The sequence below is a fragment of the Triplophysa rosa genome, linkage group LG9 (genome assembly GCF_024868665.1).
Source record: "Triplophysa rosa linkage group LG9, Trosa_1v2, whole genome shotgun sequence".
In the NCBI taxonomy this organism is placed as follows: Eukaryota; Metazoa; Chordata; class Actinopteri; order Cypriniformes; family Nemacheilidae; genus Triplophysa; species Triplophysa rosa.
Window position 1 is genome coordinate 24,277,367 of NC_079898.1, and position 19,599 is coordinate 24,296,965.

Genomic DNA, 19,599 nt, shown 5'->3' on the forward strand with positions numbered 1-19,599 from the left:
AGAAATTGCAGGTTAACATGAAATAAGTGTCCTTCATGTGCATCATTCATTGGTACCGTCACACTTTGCCAAGACCCATCTTGTTAAAAACACTTATAAATCAATATAATTACTGTGGGGTCAAACACTTTTCAGACTGGTTGTGTAGAAACAGCTGTTGTAAATGGTTTTGTGTTTCTGTTTGAGCAAAAGGACCTTAGGACACTGAAATAGCAGATCAGATGGATGAGGTTACAGCGACTGCCATCATCGCGTGACTAAACTAGCACCCGCAAGCGCTAAAATCTACGAGCTACGGAAGATGAACGACCTGCGTGGGGACAATTACAAGTCATTACATCTCAGAGGTAATCCTGAGTAATAACTCGCTACACAGCTCAAAGAAAAAGGACATGCTTGCAGTGTTATTTAAACATTAATACAACAGTGACTGCTATCATAAACACACACACACACATTTCATTATGCATGCAAGCTGCCAACAAAATAAGTTTAATAAATAAATAGCAGGTATTGTATTTTAAAAAATCAATAGGAATTTATATCAAGAGTTTCCCCGGCTAGCAGGAAATCAATAAATTCATAATAACGCTTTTTATTCTTCCTTTTCAATAAAGAACCAGATTGGGTGAGCCGTGACATCTTTCTCAAGGACCTTTGAAGGAGGTGGGTAATTTCGAGAGTGGGTGTACGGATCTGCTGGCTAAGGATTGTGTATGCGTGTGGACAGACTACATGTGTACCTGTGTAACTACAGACGTTTTTCAAGTAAATAGGACTGATAGTGTAATCTCTGTTTAGAGAAAGAGAGCGTAATTTGTAAATAAATGTTTCAAAAATGTGACTTTCGCCTCTCTACCGCCACCTCTGTTTGAAAGGTAAAATTACAGGTTACTTTACATACCTGTAGGTTGAAGTCAAATGATGCCAAACTGACATTTCACATGAAATCGTACCTAAATGTGAATTTGGGAAACATAACAGTCTTGTTTCATTTTTTGGCTCGTTTATTTTTTACCAAATATATAAATCGCACCTCATTAATATACTTATTAAATCCACCAATAACACAAATGGACTTAATGAATTGCAATATGGCATGAGTCTCTTTCTCCCTCCATTAATGTGACTTTTCACAACTGTCTGTACTGCATCTACTATGATTCAGAAATAATTTTGCGTGAACATATGCGAATACAAATAAATGTTTGGTTATTGTGAATATTTGAGAAGGTATCGCAATACACTGTACATCTAAACGCAATCACTGTTATTATACAGCATCCTCTAATTCACTTCCATTGTTTTCAGACTCTCTGACAGGCTGTGGTCCAGAGATTTTCTAGGTCAGTGGATACGCGTGATGAGATATATAAAAGCGGTCTGCAAAAAGGTTCAGAGTTGCGGGTTGCGGCCCCCCAGTTCCGTCACTCCGTCGCCTCTGTTTCAAAGTCTGCACATAGTTTCTCTCACTCTCCCCCTCTCTCTCCATTCTTCCTATTCTACCTCTCCGCCCTACAGCCAAATCCCAGTCAGGGTGTGATTTATGGGGACGCGGTAACACATGGGACGTCAGAGCCAATCATCATTCATCTCTAAAGAACAGCTCATGGTTGAGCTCCCATGGGCAGCACCCCGAGCCGAACAAGCCAATGAGGAGAAATGGAGGAGAAAAGAGGAGAGTCACTGCGACTCTGGAGTACATATATTGTCTTTACATACCACAATATTGAACTAATAGTTAAAAAAGAAATTCTGTTAAAATAACATTGAAACATTCTGTGAATATTTCGTGGTCAATTTGTGGTTACACTAAATAAAGCCAATTCCTTAATGACGACATAGTCTAGGGCTAGGAAGTGACATCATTAAACAAAGGTCTTTAAGTTTAAGCAGTTTTTTGAAGCTGAATTTAAAGAGTTCAAAGGTGCTGAATGACAATAATGAGACAGAAAAGAAGCAAAGGCAAGAGAAGAGTTTCATTGATGAATGCACATCCACTGCAAAGCCTCATGGGTAAAAGACAAAGCCTGCCAGCTAACAACGCACACACACAAACATACACATTTCTAGAACCAACAACAGCTATCAGCGATCTGTGCGGTTCTCTGTGAGCTTTCACAGTGATTGATCTTAATCATTAATTTGGCTTTTTGCTTGTGCCCGGCGGAGCACCGCACGCAGCTCACGCTACACTTTCCTGTGTGTAAGCACAGTTCAGCACCTGTGGGCGGCACGAACAGGTTTTACCGCGTGGGCCGCACTTGCCCCGTGTGTGTGTGATATAACAGCAGTGTTCATGACTGCCCGGGCACAGAAACTGGAGGAGAGACGGTGCGCTGCCAGATACTTGGCAAGGTTGCATTAAAACTTTAAAAAAGAGTGGAGTTTTCTTTCTTTTCGTTTCACCTTGACAGGTTTCTGGGGTGTTTAAGCATTTTAAAACAGAAAAAATCACTCCTGAGCTTTGGTAGCTGTGAGGGATTGGTTTACAAATAAGAACATGGCCAAAAAAGACAAGAGAGGGAGCAGATGAACAGATGAGTCAAGGCTCAGGTCATGTCATGAAAACCACACACTTTTCATCCGATTGTTTCCTGTTACCTCTATCGCTGGCCGGGGTCTGTTTAGAGCAAAAAGCCCATAATTTAACCAGAAAAAGAGTGCACAGCTTGTTCAATTGTTCATGTACACACATTTTGTTAAATGACGCCACACTACATGCAAAGAATAGTAATGGAGCTTTAAAAACGTGGCACAAACAGATGTACTGAAATGTAAACGTTCTGTTGAGCGTCTGTGAATATGAACATAATCTATGATAACACTGACGTGTGTATAAACTATTTTCCAACAGATTTCTCTTACTGTCTGTCATAGGTCATAAAAAACAAAATAGAGCCAAACTTTTACTATTGGCTGAGTTGACTAGGAATCAATTGACTACGAATTTTGAGCTAGCAAAAATGTTGAAACAAAGCACAACAGAGCCGTTTCGAAAAATTTATTTATGAATGGCTAAAGTGATCTATGCATATTTAAATGGGAGAGAAAGAATAACACAAGACCTTGAATTTAATTGCTTATTTGTGCCGCTACTAACATAGCTAGTAGGAACTCTTACAGTACAGCTCGCATTTTACTTCAAAACTTCCAATTGTATAACTTAAATTTATAACTTACCTTCATAGTTGGCACTAACATTTTCTTGACCATTTCTTTTATTTACTTCAGTAAAACTAATCATTCTTAATAATGCAATTTATTACATTGTGAATCTTTTAAAATGTTTTTCTTTAAATTAAAATAAAAGTAATGCATCAAACTACTATGTCTAAAAAGTACACAAATCGAAAAAGAATATCTTTTCATAAATCAATGATGTTTGTTCAATTACATTTAAGAGAAATTAGCAGTTTTTAGCAGGGCTAATTGTTAATAAAATAAGATGTCCTAAAATAAGGCTCTATTCTTTCAAATATTTTATTTTATTACTTTCTCTGTGGATAAAATATATAACCCATAAATGATCTTGTCGGCCTTTGTGAAATTCACCCAGTAAGAATAAAGCTTTTGCCATTTTTAACATTCAGTGCAAGAAGGCCAAGCCTTTAATTCATCAAAATCAAATCACTGTGGCCCGAGAACTGAGATTTAAACCTTGAGCAGAAAGAAGAGTTGAAGAGTTTGGTTCCAAAACGCTATAATCCCATTTTGATTAATTTGAGTAAAAATGTGTTTTCTTTAGAAAGACAGTGGCAAGATGAAAACCACTATTTTCTGTTTCACATAGCATCTTAAAAATTAAAAATCCAGATTTTGATTTTATTATAAAAACTGATAATTTTTCCCAAAAATGCAATAAATCCATGACAATTTTTTTTTCAAAATGCAATAAATCCATTGAATCAATATAAAAGTTATTTTTCATATTGAAACTGTTGAAAATACACAACAAAGTGAGTTGATCCATGCACATATGACAGCCTCTGAACTCAATACAATACTAATCTTACATACAGGCACTGGACTAAAAATACATTCAATCAGTCATCGCTGCTAAAATAAATTCAAGGGGTCATCTTTTTAATGCGATAAATTACTGCCTCGTCTTCTTAATCTCCTCACGTAAATGATTAGATTTTGATGGCTTACGTTTCTTCCCACCGCAGAAACCAGCACAGGTTCATCAATGCCTTCAAAATTATTCATTTTGTTTGTTTGTTTGTTAAACACAAAGTACAAAGTAGATCAGGGAAACTTTATTATTATTTTTTTATTCTTTTATCAGGGAAACTAGGAGCCGACCGTATTCAGAGCACCGCCATTACCGTTTACAGTGCGTGGAATGCTGTGCTGTGATTGGTTGAGCGGATGTGTCGTATTCTGCATAGAAGTGAGACTGGCGTATATTGCGGTTTGGAAAAAAAGGGAGAAAACATGACAGAATAACACAGCGGATATCGCATTTTGCGTAAAATTAAAAAGTGACCTTTCAATACCGACCTGATATAATACTGGTTTTGGCAGAAACTCATTTTTTTTAAAATGGCGTTTATCGCGTTTTGGAACCAAACTCTTCAGATGTTGAGCAGAATGTCAGCGACCGTTAGTCCACTTTAACATTCATTGTGCACAAAATAACTATTAAATGTAAATAGATAAAAACATAATGTGTTCATGCATGCTTGATAAAACATGACGATGAGTAACTGATGATAGAATCTTGATTTTAATGAAAATGTAAAAATGCAGAAATATTTCACTGAGGTTTTATTAACAACACTATTGATTTGTCTTGCTAAATGCTTTTATAGAGCTGTAATGAGTGTAATTCTGTACAAAGGGTCGGGTTTGAGATGTTTTTTTTTTTTCTGAACCAGAAGAGCAGTGATCTTCAAGGTTATTTATAAAGGAGCTATTGAGTGTTTAACACGTTACAAAAAGCATTTTTAACTGCGTTCTGGAACATCTTGGAATGTTCTTTAGGTTCCCTGACAGCTCTAATAATACATAAACGTTTTCATCATCACAATCTTGTAGGAAACTTCATTTAAATTAATAAAAATAAAGGTTTTCATTCACAGACAATAACGGCAGCAGTACTGTTGTCAATCGATCTATCAGACAGGAAACACTTTCTGTCTTCCGTTCACGACGAACAGTAGTATCAAAACTTACAGCGGAAAAATATGGGTAAATCTTACAAAAGCATGTCAATTTCTTCAAACTCCATTAAAAGAATCAGAGTTTGCATAAAGAGAATGAAGGCCAGTTTTCTTCGAGCATTGTAACATTTCTTTATGGCCAACTTTTCAATTTTCCCACCTAATTCTCATTCTCATATCTGGCAGATATTTTACTTTATTTTTCGTGAATTCCATTATTCTCACTTTTTTGTATATTTGTGCATTTTTGCACTATTTGAATTCAAATAATTTCAATGTGGTACAATATTGTGACAATGAAAATGAACAGAATTAAAGACCATTCCAAATTTTCATTTCATCAGGATTTCTAGATGTATTGTGGCCATTCTAGTCAAGTGTCTGTTGAATTTCAACAAAATCAAACCTCAGACGTGACAAAGTCATCCAGCAACAACGTGAAAGACTGACAGCATGACAAGACACATGAAAACTGTGATAAAAATCCAGGTTATCACATAAAAAATAATTTTTGATCTTTTCCTAAATACATGTACAAATTGAACTGTTGAATTGCTTGAAAGTGAATACGAACTTGTTTTCTTGGCAGTATTTGAGAACTGGAAAAATACACAGCATCTTTTCTGTTATTTTCATTTTCTGCAAATAAATCAAATAAACAATATTTTTATTTGAAGTATGGTACAAATATTGTTAGTAAGTCGAATCAAAGTTAGTAGAATGTAACAAAAATGATAATTTCTCCCAAAGGCACATAACTATACAAATACAGAAAAACTATCAATAAATTTGGAATGGTCTCTTAATATTTTTGGTGGCTGTATACTTAACAAATACTTTACTGCATCACGAGAATGTCTGAGAAAAACACACAAAAAAGCATAATGGTCCTATATGTTTCTCATTTGATTTTGGGGTAAAATATTACCCAGACATGTTCTTGTGCGATCACCCTTATCTCCTCGGGGAAGTATGGGGAGAATGGCATTCTGGACAGCTGCCCTGTCTCACCGCCCTGTCTGGCGCTGGGCCTTTTCCTGTCTGTGTGCATACACATCCTGTGCCAGGACAAGCATTGAGGAGGAGACCCGGGCCACCAGAGGGCTGCACGAGGTGAGGAGAAGCCAGAAGAGTCGGGCCCTGAGCCCGGGCCCCTGTAGCCCACTACAGATGCCGTTAGCACTCGACAGGACAGAGCTCGACGTTAACACCAACACCGCTGGCATGGCTTCAAGCATACTCTCAGTCTTGGCACATCTCACTTTCTGTCATTTCATTTCCAAATCCTTTCTGTTTTAATGGAGTTATAGCAATACTTCACCCAAAAATTTAAGTTCTGTCATCATTACTCACCCTCACATCACACCAAACCCGTTTGACTTTCTGTCTTTCTTTCTTTCGAGAAACACAAAAAAGGACACTTTGAAGAACGTATTCATTGAGCACCACATAAATATATTTCAGCTTATTTCTTTGGTCAGTCTATGGTCACTTTAAATGTTCTCGCTGCTGCTTCTTAATTTACAGACTCTAGGTCACTGAAACACAGTATGACCTGAACTCAGACTGCCAGTGAAGCTGTGTCTGCATGAAAAGACATAATGAAATTCATTACTGGAGGATTATGGTGAGGGCTCTTCTTTTTGTGTACTAAAGATGCTACAGACCTGTTTTGTCCACGTTGTCCTGTTGCTTGCATTTTCCCTTGGTAACCGAAACGTCATCGATGGCGATGTCTCCCTCAAAGCCGTTGCCACGGATACCTTCAAATATCACCTGACAAAGACACGCGGGAGTTAGACGGCTCTTTCGCTTAAACCCACACGAGTCCATTAAAACAGACATTAGTCCATTTTCATTTCATTTGTGTCCATCAAAAACACACAGATGGTCTGAAATGCTGAAACACAGCACGCTTGTGAGATGTCACAACCAGTAATGAGTGAGATTCTTATTCACTTCATGATTTAAATCAGTTGAGTTTACACAAGACAAGAAATGTATTACATTTTTAACAGAAGTTTGTTTGTCCAAACACAACACATTAATAATGTATTCATTATAATTGATCATTAATCACAGTTTATGCTTTTGACCGATTATGCCCATTTTTTCCCAACAATCAATAAAACAATGCAAATAAATGTCCACCTCATTATTCTAAGGTGATTTAATAAGCTGTAAATAAATACTGAAATCAATGATGTATGGAACATTTATGAAACTTATTTAGGATATGTTTATGAAATATATAAATGACATAAACAGTGCTCTTGGTTGCATTTTCAATGATGATTATAAATGTGGAAATACTTCATGTTACGTAATTCATACTGAAAAAGTATATTATATTATTAAAAACTACAACTGCAATGTTTTAACACTTTTTTTCCCTCAATTCTCAATTGATAACTTAATCCAAATTTCTCAATTTAACTCAGAATGGTGCACACCTGTCATCTAGCTGAGCATTGTTGCTGTATTCAGCACGGTAAAAGAACCAAATACATGAATGTAACAAACTTATATTATGTGTAATTGAGAAAACAATTGCAAAGTGGTCCATTAAATCATAATAATACGGTTCCACCTTCACTCGTCGCTGGTGTTTATTTCCTCTCTGTGTAACCTGTGTTTGATTGACAGCTTAATTACACAGAATCTAAAGCTCACTGCAGAGACCTAATCAGATTCATGTCAAAGCCCACATTCAGTCAAACTGGAGTTTACAGAATTACCCCCCTCCCCGGCTGAAACAAACACCTTTATACACACACATACACTCAGCACCCCCTCCAAGCTCCAGCTGCTTGACTAACACACAATTAATTTAAATGTATAAGCAAATGTGCACAGAGCTATTGGATACACATTCAGTTTTACCCACAGCACCTTAGCAATACATCTAAATCAATTTGGCACGTTCGGAAACTTTTAGAATAAGTTGTGCTGAACGTTTGCCTGAAGTGGACACTTCTTTATTAATGTGCACAGGAATTGTTAGAATCCTGAAATCTCTGATTGTATTACAATTTAATAAAGTTTTAGCAAACTTTTTGTCTGAACCACCCCCAACCCTTCGTCTGCAGCATTCAATGAATTCCTAATGGGGTTCAGGGTATGACGTCCACAGGACGATCGAAAACAATGAACACAACTATTAAACAGTTCATATAAAGCAAAACAACAACATAAAATATTAAAAATAAATCCATAATCATATCTATTTATTATATATTATTGACTATATACTGTATATATATATATATATATATATATATGTTTGCCAATATGGGGTAAACTAGAGCATTCTGGAATACAAAGTGTTTTTTGTATTAATGAGTAATTATATAATAATAATTATTATTATTATAACAATAATAATAGTAAAATAGTAGTTGTTCTGTTATTATTATTATTATTATATTAAAACAAATAATCAAATTATATACAGTTTTTACTATATTAAAATATTTATTATATAAGATAATTAATCATCATCAAAACATTTCATATTTTACAATTATTTAACCAATTACTCATGATTATTAATATAACTAATGGTTTTCGAAATACCCATATTGTGTGCAATATAACATTAATAACCAACCTAATTCCAATTTAAATTCCAATTTGCATTCCTTTCAAATTCAATTCAAGTTTAAATTCAAACCAAATTGTGAACTTGAGCTGTATATGGAGCCTAATCCTGTTGTTTCAGAGGGGTTATATATAGTGCGAGACCCTTAAGTTAAAACAACAACCAAGGCACATCCAAGGTTTACATTCTTGATCCCAAGTGAAGACAGAACACTTAGCTTAGTATACACCCTCATGACCCTTGTGTTTTCATAAACGCACACACACATCATTACCCCAGTCTCTCTCTATATGCCCAGCAGAACGAGTCACTCCTCTGAATAAACAACACGAGAGGAGAAGTACGGATTCAAGGGAAGAGGCAGATGGGTAATTAAATTTGCTGGCGTGTGTAAAACTCTCTCTTTCTGTGCTAATTGGCTGCGGGGGGCACAGTGGACGCAGAGCGACATGACATCAAGGCAATGTCAAGTACTGCAGCCATACCTGCTTACCTGAATATATGTTCATTATCCACTCACAAACGAACGCTCACGCAAACATATTTAACCACACTTTCAATCACAAGGTCACCGTGACACACAAACATCAACACACAAACACAGAGATGAGCTGACTGCCAGGGAAGGTGTTGGTTGTAATTGGTAGGCGAGGCGGCGCGAGTGTTTTCTCTGTTAGTGAATGCAAATGGCTTTCTGGAACGGGTGGAGCTCAGTTCAGTTTAGTGGGCTGAGCTCATTACGGGCATGACAGACTATTCACCTCTCATACATGAGCTTACACGCCAGAAGAGACGCAGAGAGAAACAATTATGTGTGGCGTCTGAGTGGCACAGGCATCCAGACGCCTCTCCACTTCTACATTCATTACATCGCAGGGAGAGATAGGAGCGTGATGTCGACAGACAGAAACCGAGGGGAGGTAAAGCCAAATAAAAAATCTGTCATTATTTATTTACCCTTGTGTCATTCCAAGGTCTTGTGACTTTATTATGGAACGCAAATGGAGAACTTTTGCTTAGGAGAAATTCGAACGAAAAAAGAGACGACGGGTTCAAATACACGAAGAGTATGGCAGTGTAAAATGGATGTAGATTGTAGATGTAAAATAATCTGGATTTGGGTAAATGTGATGAGAAATGCTTGAGCTCATATTGAGATCTTCAATAATATTGACTTTTGTTGGCAGACCTGACAAATCTGAGCTCAGTTTGAGACACTGTTGAGATCTCCTTTGGGACATTTGTGAGATTTCTGACTATTTCTTGAGAAACTAAAACATTTACTCTGCATTTAATCTCATGAATATCTACAAGACATGATTGAAATTGCTCTTCTGTGTTTTATCTTTCTTACAGACAGGAAAACAGAGTAGTCGACTAATCGTTCACACAACCCAGATTTGGAAAACATGTATTTTTGCACATCGCGACTGTAGAGCGGCACCAGCAGAAACACGAGAGCCGAGCATGATGGGAAATTTGAAGAGCAGAGAGATGAGAGGTTAATGGATAACAAACACAGCAAAGAGCTGAGAGCATGAGCAGAGAGACGAGGAAGTGCGGATAAAGAGGATAAAGAGAAGAGAGGAGATGATGAGGAATTCAGAAAGAGCTTAAAGCGCTGTGTGAAAGTGGATCAGCGCTCGGCAGAATGGATGCTTTTCTCTGCTTCTCTCCGGCTCCATCTTTTCAGAAAATCATCATTAAGCAAAGCTAATTAGCAGCCCTCCCTCGGTCCCTGAACTCTTCTTTTGTAAAGCTCCTGCCTTTTGTCCTCGTCTAGTCTCCCTGCTGGCATCTATCACATGGCCGCGCTGAGCATTTCTGCCTCCAGTGACCTTTCCCATTAGCATATGCATAGACTTTAGATGTATGTAAAGGTAACTGTAGAATTTAGAGTTTTACTTTAACAGAGGAAAATGTGATCACCTAGAAAAATGTCATGATTTGAGGTATCGTTCATGTCTGCAGTTTAATACATTTGCTCATTGATTTTAAGGCATGGTTCACCCCAAAATAGAATTCGGCCATCATTTTTTCACCCTCATGTCAATCAAAACCTGTATATGACTCACAAAAGATCGTTTGAGAAATGTTTGTGTCCATACAATGGAAGTCAAACGTTATTTATAAAGCACTTTTTAGAAACAACTTGTTGTGTGCCGAAGTGCTGCACAAGCATAAGCAATACAATATAAGAATATCAAAAAGACAAACTACCAAAACGTTCGTAAGTAAGATCAAATAAAAGTAAAGTAAATAAAAATAGCAGCTCTCACACGGAGTGAAACGGCAAACTATAAAAATAGGTTTTTAAACTGACTTGAAAATAGTGTTTGGGTCTTTCTAACATGTAGGCAGATTATTCCAAAGTTTAGGCCCCGCCACTGCAAACGCACGGTCACCTCTATTCTTATTAAGTCAATAGGGTTCAATGTTGTGTGGCTAGCAACATTCTTCAAAATATCTTCTTTCTTACTTCTGCAGAGGAAAGAAAGTCATAAAGGTTTGAAATGACGAGAGTGAGTAGACAGAATTTTCATTTTGGGGTGAACAATTGGGGGGCATTACATAGAAAGCAAATTCACTGGATGTACTAAAGCAAATCAATTTAATGTAACATGCTATTACAATTTCAAGTGAATACAAATAAAATGTAACATATAATTTTATAGACGTATAAAAATGGTCATGTAGCTAAACAACAACTTAAACAACATAAAACTGTTAAATTGTACAACTGTATTTCAATTTGAATCCACTGAGATTGTGATTAAGCATTAACAGTGGTGTTAAACCGCACCGTTAAAGGCAGGAGGCATTTAAGAGCTCTATAAAAACAGACTGATAACCGATCGTAAGCATGATCTAACGGAAAACATAAAATACACGCATTCATTTCCTGTTTCCTCGAAATATCCGTGCCGGTTCAGAAGTGAAACACAGGTACTGTATGTATACTGTACATATAAAAAATGATTAGCAACAAAACACATAAATAAAAGTTAATGGAAATGACTTAACCTTTAACTGTAAGAGATGCTTTAAACTATAATATTTTTCTTATGAAACCTTTTTTCAATTTCATAAGAGAAAACCTTGACCTCCACTGATTGGTGGATATGTATTGAGTAAATGTAATAAAGTAAGGGTGCTTTTTAACTTGCGAAGTTGAAAAGACCTAAACACAATATGATCTGCAGCTTAATATCTTGTTAAATGAGGACGGGGATTGGATTATCACGGGTCAGAAAGTGAGCCAATCAGAGCTGACGCATTGCTTGATTTCTCTCATTAATATTACGTGTCTGTTTGTGTGTTCTCATCTGGGTTTTTCCTACTTTTATCCTGCCAACAAACTGTGGTCCACCAAGACACAAGGGTTACACAAAGCAAAACATTACCACACAACCTGGTTTTGGGAAATGTACAGAATTCTCTCAAACAAAAACTTTCCAATAAATGGAAAAGATTCTCAATAAGAACCAGTACCCACTTCTCAACTATATCAACCGGCTTCTTCCAAACGCTGTGAAGATCTCTGTGGAAACTCCTGAACTATCAGTCTCGCTCGGATTAACCTCAAACCCATTGCCGGTGTAATGCATTCTCTCAGTTGAGTAAAGCTTTTAAATAAAGTAACGCTAGAACGAAACCGCATGATCCATCAGGCTTAGCGATGGGCGAGACGCCCCATGCACCGATGCAAAGTCTCAGTTCCCTCTCCGGTTCTTGGGAAAATGAATCTAATTCAACTCGGCAAGACCCGGCAGTCGGTCAATCTACACGGCGAGAGTCAACAGGGCAACAGAGAGAAGATGAGAAGAGAGCAAACAAACAGACAGCGAAGAGACGCGGATGTCCGCTGGACCTGTCAAATCCTGCTGTCCAGCAACGTCTGGGTTGGTCTTTAGCATCGATTGATGGAGGCCAGCTGGGGCCTGGATGAGAAAGAGATGAGAGGTGTAGATCTACTTACCTCTCCAAGGTGTCAAATACGCTGGATTACTGAGAGAAACGAATGAGAGATGGTACAGATACAAAACGAAGGGCGAGACTTTAAATAAGAGTTGAAAAATGAACTCATATTGTCAAGAAAAGACGAAGGCGAAGCCAACAGAATATTTAATCAGAGGGCGGGGCTTCGTGTTCTTTGGATCGGACTGGATCATGAAAAGCCAGGTGGCTAGAGGATGGGTTGAAAATAAGAGGGTTTGGTGATGTCAGTCGAAAACAAAAGCTGATTCAGAGGCTGAGCAGGTTATTACATTTTGATGAAAGATTAAAAAACAAACATTGCTTTATTTGGAATAACATGCAAGGATGAATCCTTCACAATAAGACCAGGAACGCGATTCAGGAAAGCAAACCAGATTCGTTTTGATTTCATATATTGACTTTAATAAGCGTGCTTATTGTGCATGATTCATTAGTGCATGCTTCTCAAAAAATCATATCAAGTCAAAAAATCATAATCTTTCATCAAATCGTCATTTGAATTAATCTCTGAAATCATTTTTCTTTTTTGCTTTTGGATGGCAGCTTTGTTTTTTGAATGAGCTCTATATTTACTTCCATCTTAGTTCTATATGAGGTCCATTTTTTGATTTTTCTCAACTCAATAGACCTCCCTTTTGTAGGTCTCCAAGCTCTTCCAATTTGTACTTTTCTGTCTCCAGCACCTTTTCTCCTCTGTGATGAGCAGTAAAACATCTTTTGGTCTTAGCAGCTGCTGTGCTCAGACTTGGACTCAGCAGAAACACTGGTCCAGAGAAGAGAGAGACAGAGCACGACTCAGCGCTTCCTCAATCATTCCAACCACACACACGCACACACACACGCACACACACACACACACACACGCAAAGACATATTACACCTGCCCAACAGGACTAGCTGATATAAACAAAAAAAAAACATCTAGACATTTCTGCCGATATTCCACATGCAATCACATGTATTTATGTATTTGCTCTGTCTAGCTTCAAAGACAATTTATCATGTCAACCAAATAAAACACTGTTGCCACATAAATTATGTTGAGTATGTACAACTGCAAAAGTATTAAATGCATTAGATATGTAAAAATGAAAATATGATTGTCTGAATGCCATTAGCGCCGCTGACCTATATCTAAATATAAACTAGGGGTGCTACAACATGTGATCTAATTTGTGAGATAAGGAGCATCAAAATTGGTTTTCAACCATTAATTTAAAGTTTACACTGCTAAAAGTGCTGGCGTCTCATGCTTAACATGGTCATCTTGTTAAAAAACGAGTTGGACGTATGACGTAGTATTTCTGTACTTGATACACTCCCCCAGCACTCCAACTTGCTTCGGAAAGTTTTTTATAATTCTGGATCCTATTCCTTTTATTGGCCATTCTTCTGCAAAAGCACGGCAAGGTGAAAGAAAGAGCCCGCCCACGAGCCTACCGACGAGCGAGACCATCAAGGTTATCTGCGCTGCAGCTCGTTCCTCTTGCGATAGTGAAGTTTAGGTGTGTCTGTTTGTTCACGGCAATTCAGTGATGGATGTTATATAAACGATGGATATATCGCTGGATTTGGAGATGGTTTGAAAATGATAGATGCCGCGGTCCCAACGCTAAAAGATGCCGGACATGAACTGCACGCGGTAAGTCAAACTCAGTCGTACGTATGTGTTTTGTTGGCAATCGGCGTGTATAACATAATGTACAAAAAATGTAGAGATTAATGCAATGATGTGTTGCTTGCTCGTGCTGTAGTACCATCCCACTCTCCCACTAGCCCGGAAATAATCGTACAGCTGTATCTCTCTTTTATAAATGTGATCAAACTGAATACTCTTCGAAGATACGACTTACACAATACTACTGTATAGGCACTCAAGATTAATATGAGATTGGCAGAAACTGCGTGTGATACGCGATCTTTAATTATGATTTCAATCTTTACCGTGGCCTTACCCAGTCAATTTCAAATATGTACAGTACTTAACCTTTTGTTTTAAGAGGCCATTTGGTCACAGACGCTCTCTCCGTCTCTTAGTATTGTTATTGTGAATTCTTTTGGCGGTAATAATATTGTGATAAAAATGTGATAATCTAAACCTGTCTTAAGTTTTAATATTCATAATGTGCACCCCACCACCCACCAGAATCACGACTCTGGGTTAAGCCCCCCCTGATAGAACTTACAGTATATATTGCCATCAAACTTAAACCCACTCACACAAATCTTTCAAGCATGATAAAAAAACACACACCTGCACAAAACTGCAGTCATACCTGGAAGGGTCCGCTCGGATAGATCACAGCATCCGCCTTCCTCCATTCGGGTCCCTGGTGTCCGGAGAGTGTCCAGACGGCAGAATCCACAGTGGCTATACTCTTCACTCTCATCAGAACATTAAGTGTTCCTGCAGGCAGACAGGGCAAAGCTCAGAGGAACATCATATTTCTGTGACCTGCACACTTTCCTCCAGCTGTATGACCACCTCTGACAAAAGAGCACGTCTTCTGACTGCAGGCATGCTTCACTTCGCTGCTCGTTCTTACCGGGACAAACTCAGAATAACTTTTTAAGATTCAATAGCGTGAACCTCGCAAACTTTCTTAAATCCACTGATTAGTTCTCCTACGGCCTGATACCTTGTTAACCACAACCGTCTATCATGAGGACAGAAAAGCCGGCAAATTAGACTGGCGCTTGTGATTTAAGAAAGTTCTTGATTCGCATTAGGTGGTCTGTGAGTGGACTGTGGGTGGTCCGTGGATGTGCCGTAGGAGACTAATGTAGGAGAAAACATCCCGCAGCGCTCCATAGACAAGAACACAGAAACATCTACACTGTGATCAGGTTAGACATTAAACACACACGCAGTCATCTGAGATGAGAAAAGCTTTTGATGGAAGGCAATGAGGCCAAGTGGCACCTCTATGAGTCATGCATTAAATTATTGCTCTGACTTTGTGCTTAAGGGAAGCTAATATATAATTCACATGCACTCTGGGAGAGAGAGAGAGAAATCAAGTGAGGATGAACTTTTGTAAGAAATTGTATAATCATTGCTTCCCCCTCATGTCATGTCATTTCTTTCTTCTGCGGAACGCTTTTGATGATATTTTGAATAACCAAACAACACTGGACCCCATTGACGTCCGTAATAGGGACACAAAACCACTGAGTCATTCCTCAAAATATCTTCTTTTGTGTTCATCAGAAGAAAGAAAATCTTTTCAACAGTATGAGGGTGAATAACTTATATTTTTAGTTTTGGGTGAATTACCCCTTTACGTTTTTACAAATAGCTTTGGCAGTAATAGTAAATTTTGAGCCAGAAAGCCTGTAGTAATGTACAATTTTAATATTGGCACTAAAGTAACACTAACAAATGTAAAATGTTACAGTTTGTGCTTATCTTTTTTATGATGACACCATGTAAAACCGTATTTTAACATTATGTCAATGCCATTTTACATGAATGCATCAATCCTTCAATACCACCGTTCAATTCTATCAGGATTCTGTCACATGTCAATGACCTCAATCACTCTGAAGAGGTGCTTGCTGGCTAATACATAAACAAAAATTGTGTCCTTGTGCATTTTAAGGTGATTACAAACACTCAAGTTAAACTGCGCGTTATCTTTTGCGAGAAACGTGCGAGGTAGTTAAAATCAAGACCCTAAAAATAACCAACCCTTGAAAGTAACAGTTATGTGTGTAAGTATAGGGAGATGCTCTAAATAAGGGCCAAAGCTCAGATCTGTGTGGACTCACTGGCAAAGAAGCGAAGGAACTAAACATCAGAGGACCTCGGCTAACCTTGACACAGGTCGAACGCATCCAAACATTCATTCATCCTCATAATGAGCACAAGCTGGACAGCGGTTGGCAATTTAAGCCTGTGGTTCAAGCTGTTTTGGTGCAGTATAGATACATTTTGATTGTTTAGTATAGTACAGTACGTTTTTTCATTCTGGTTTCTAAAAAGTCAATAAATAAGGAATTATATTACACAAATAACTGTTAAAAACTGTTTTTACACTTTGGTATAGAAGAATATATAAATATCTTTAACACTGGAAAATATTCTTAGGAAGCAAAATAAATGCAAGACGACAAATTGTTAAACAGATAGAAACATAGAGAATTTGAAGAAAATTAGATTTTTCTTGAATCATAAGTAAATTGCTTTCCCTTCCATAAATACCAGTAAATACACAAAAAAGCATAATAATAATAATAATAATATATGGGTATAAACCTCTTAAGATAAATTCTCTTTTTGCTTCTCAGAACTCAACATTTTTTGCATTGGGTGTATTTACACATCTCCACTGAAAAACAAGACAAAATACAAATTAAAGTGATATAAAAAACAATTATGTCATCATTTACATCATTAAACCTTTATTCGTTTCAAACCTGCATGACTTTCTTTCTTCCACAGAACACAAAAGAAGATATTTAATCAAATGTTAACTGGACCCAATTCACTTGCATTGGTTTTGTGTCCATACAATACAAGGAATCGGGATTCGGGTCCAGCTCTGTTCGGTTACCAACTTTCTTTAAAATATCTTCTTTCGTGTTCTGCTGAAGAAAGAAAGTCATAAAGATTAGAAATGACAAGTGGATGAGTACATGACGCCATAAATGTCATTTTTGGATAAACTATCACTTTAAGAAACAAGTTGTGTGAGAAATATGTAGCTAATTATTTGCAGTTTATTGTTTACTATGTGAAAATGTTTGCTCATGTAATGCTAAGATTGGCCAATCAGAATCAAGGACATCCACAGAAGAGTGTAAAAAATCAATGCAAATAATAGCGCAAACAAAATGGGCCATGCATACTTTAAATGCACCACCAAATATAAAACAAACGCATGTGTTTACGTGCATCACTAAACCATGACAAAGTATCTTTTCAAGTCGATGCTGTGGTCTGCCAACAGTCAGCAGGATCGCTGCGTGTAATGAGTGAAGGATGTAATGAACCGGTACCCGGGGTGCTGTGATTGACCGGCGCTGTATTAAATCCACTGGCTGCCGAATCTCTCCGTAATGAACCACAAGCCTAATAAACTTCTAACACATCTAACAGAACATGCTACGGTATTGCTCTTATTGGAGTGTCTAATAGACTACTGCGCTTGTCCTCCTATTTCTATTAGACAGAAGCTGGTGATCGCTTGAACCAAGTCTATACTGAGGGGAATTTTAATGAAGTCGAATAAACTTGACTTTCCTCCACCTGAAAAACTTTTATTCCGGCCCATTTTCTATGACCCATTGTTGGATACAGTCCATTTCTGTCTTCCATTGCTTCCATTGTTACAAGTAAACAGTTATAAAATAGTAAAACAACAGGGGAAAGTTGCCTAAAAATGTAATTTGCAAGAGACAAACAACTTGTGACACAGCAACTTTGACAATAATTAAAAGCAAAACAAAGCCAATGCATCACCAGTCAAAAACAACATGGATATCTAGCGAGGGAATTTCTCTTTCTCACTGCTAGTAAAGATTTATTGATCCGGGGAAGGAACGCAAAGCTTTTCTGTTAAACTATTAAACAAAGACAAGCCTCACAAACACATGCAGTGATACAATCCCACTGTTTCATATGAGACTGGACTCAAATATTTTTATAACCAAATAGTCAATAAACCAGCTCAAACATGTCGCTGTATGTGTCCAGAAAAGAAGTCAATCGCTAATGCATTTCATTAATGTGCAATTGTGACATGGACATTTTTGTTTAATGCATATTTTTCCACAAAAAGAACTATAAATCACACATATCTGGCCCCTGCATGTAACTGTTAGAGGTAAACAAACTAACATGCCACAGAGTTAAAGACAAACAAACCTAATAGCCACACCTGCTGTTTTCACACTCTCTCTGTGAATGTAATGGGTCACAGGCGCAAAAAACAGCTACTGTCCAAATGTTGTCTAAGTGAGAGCAAAACACTAAATGTTTTTATCGCAAGCGCAAGCGTTTACAGCATGTCTTCACACACTGCTAAAGAAGATATATTTTAAATAAAGTAAGGGCATTAACAAAAGTGTAAAAAATGTGTAGAAAACTACACCTTTTGGATGTCATCCTGGAGTTTTTAAAACCTACTTTATTTACCTCACAACACCAATTAAAAATACATGCCATGTAAAATGTTTTTTGCTGTTTTTCTGTTCAATGAAATTGGTTTTTAAGTCATTTTAACTTACTATTTTAAACTTTGTCAAGTGGTTCAGTTCGTGTAAGTTAAACTAAAATAAGTAAATGAGAAAATAAGTGAAATAAAAAAGTCTTTACATGCATTATGTATTAAAATCGTAGATTTGGTAAATGTACTAAAATCGAAATAGAAATGTTGAAATCGCTTATTTTGACGAGTTTAAAGGAGTAGGTCACAAAAATGGACTTTCCATGGTCATTTTTATTCCTACTCAGGAAAGTCAATGGGGGTTTATTTTAAAGTGAACTACTCCTTTGAGTAATGTAAAGATATTCAAATTAAAAAAATTTTTGACTTGCTATACTTAAAAACCTAAGCCAGCAAAAATGTTTTACAGTGTGAAGATATATTACATTTTAAATGACATTTATGCATTCTGCAGCCACTTTTATCCAAAACAATAAACTTAAAACAATAAAGCAATTAATCAAACATAAATAGTTCTCTAGAACTTTTCATATCATCCTGTAGATTCAGAACATAAGGTGGTCAAATCTGATCAACTACTAACCAATCAACCACCTGAACCAGTAACTGGCCCATTAATGACCAGTTTCAACTAACCACACACAATTCAAAACCACGTAGC

The 19,599-nt window shown here is 37.1% G+C and overlaps 1 protein-coding gene across 2 annotated transcripts in view; it reads right to left on the reverse strand.

Moving 5' to 3' along the window:
* The window catches only part of LOC130558992 (MAM domain-containing glycosylphosphatidylinositol anchor protein 1), a 161,204-nt gene that overhangs the window by 4,253 nt on the left and 137,352 nt on the right, over window positions 1-19,599 (reverse strand). For both annotated transcript variants that reach the window (XM_057341788.1, XM_057341787.1), the window contains 2 exons: window positions 15,045-15,175; window positions 6,836-6,944 (listed from right to left, as the gene is read on the reverse strand). In XM_057341788.1, the coding sequence (XP_057197771.1) occupies window positions 6,836-6,944; window positions 15,045-15,175 (240 nt within the window). The remainder of the gene's footprint in view (window positions 1-6,835; window positions 6,945-15,044; window positions 15,176-19,599) is intronic.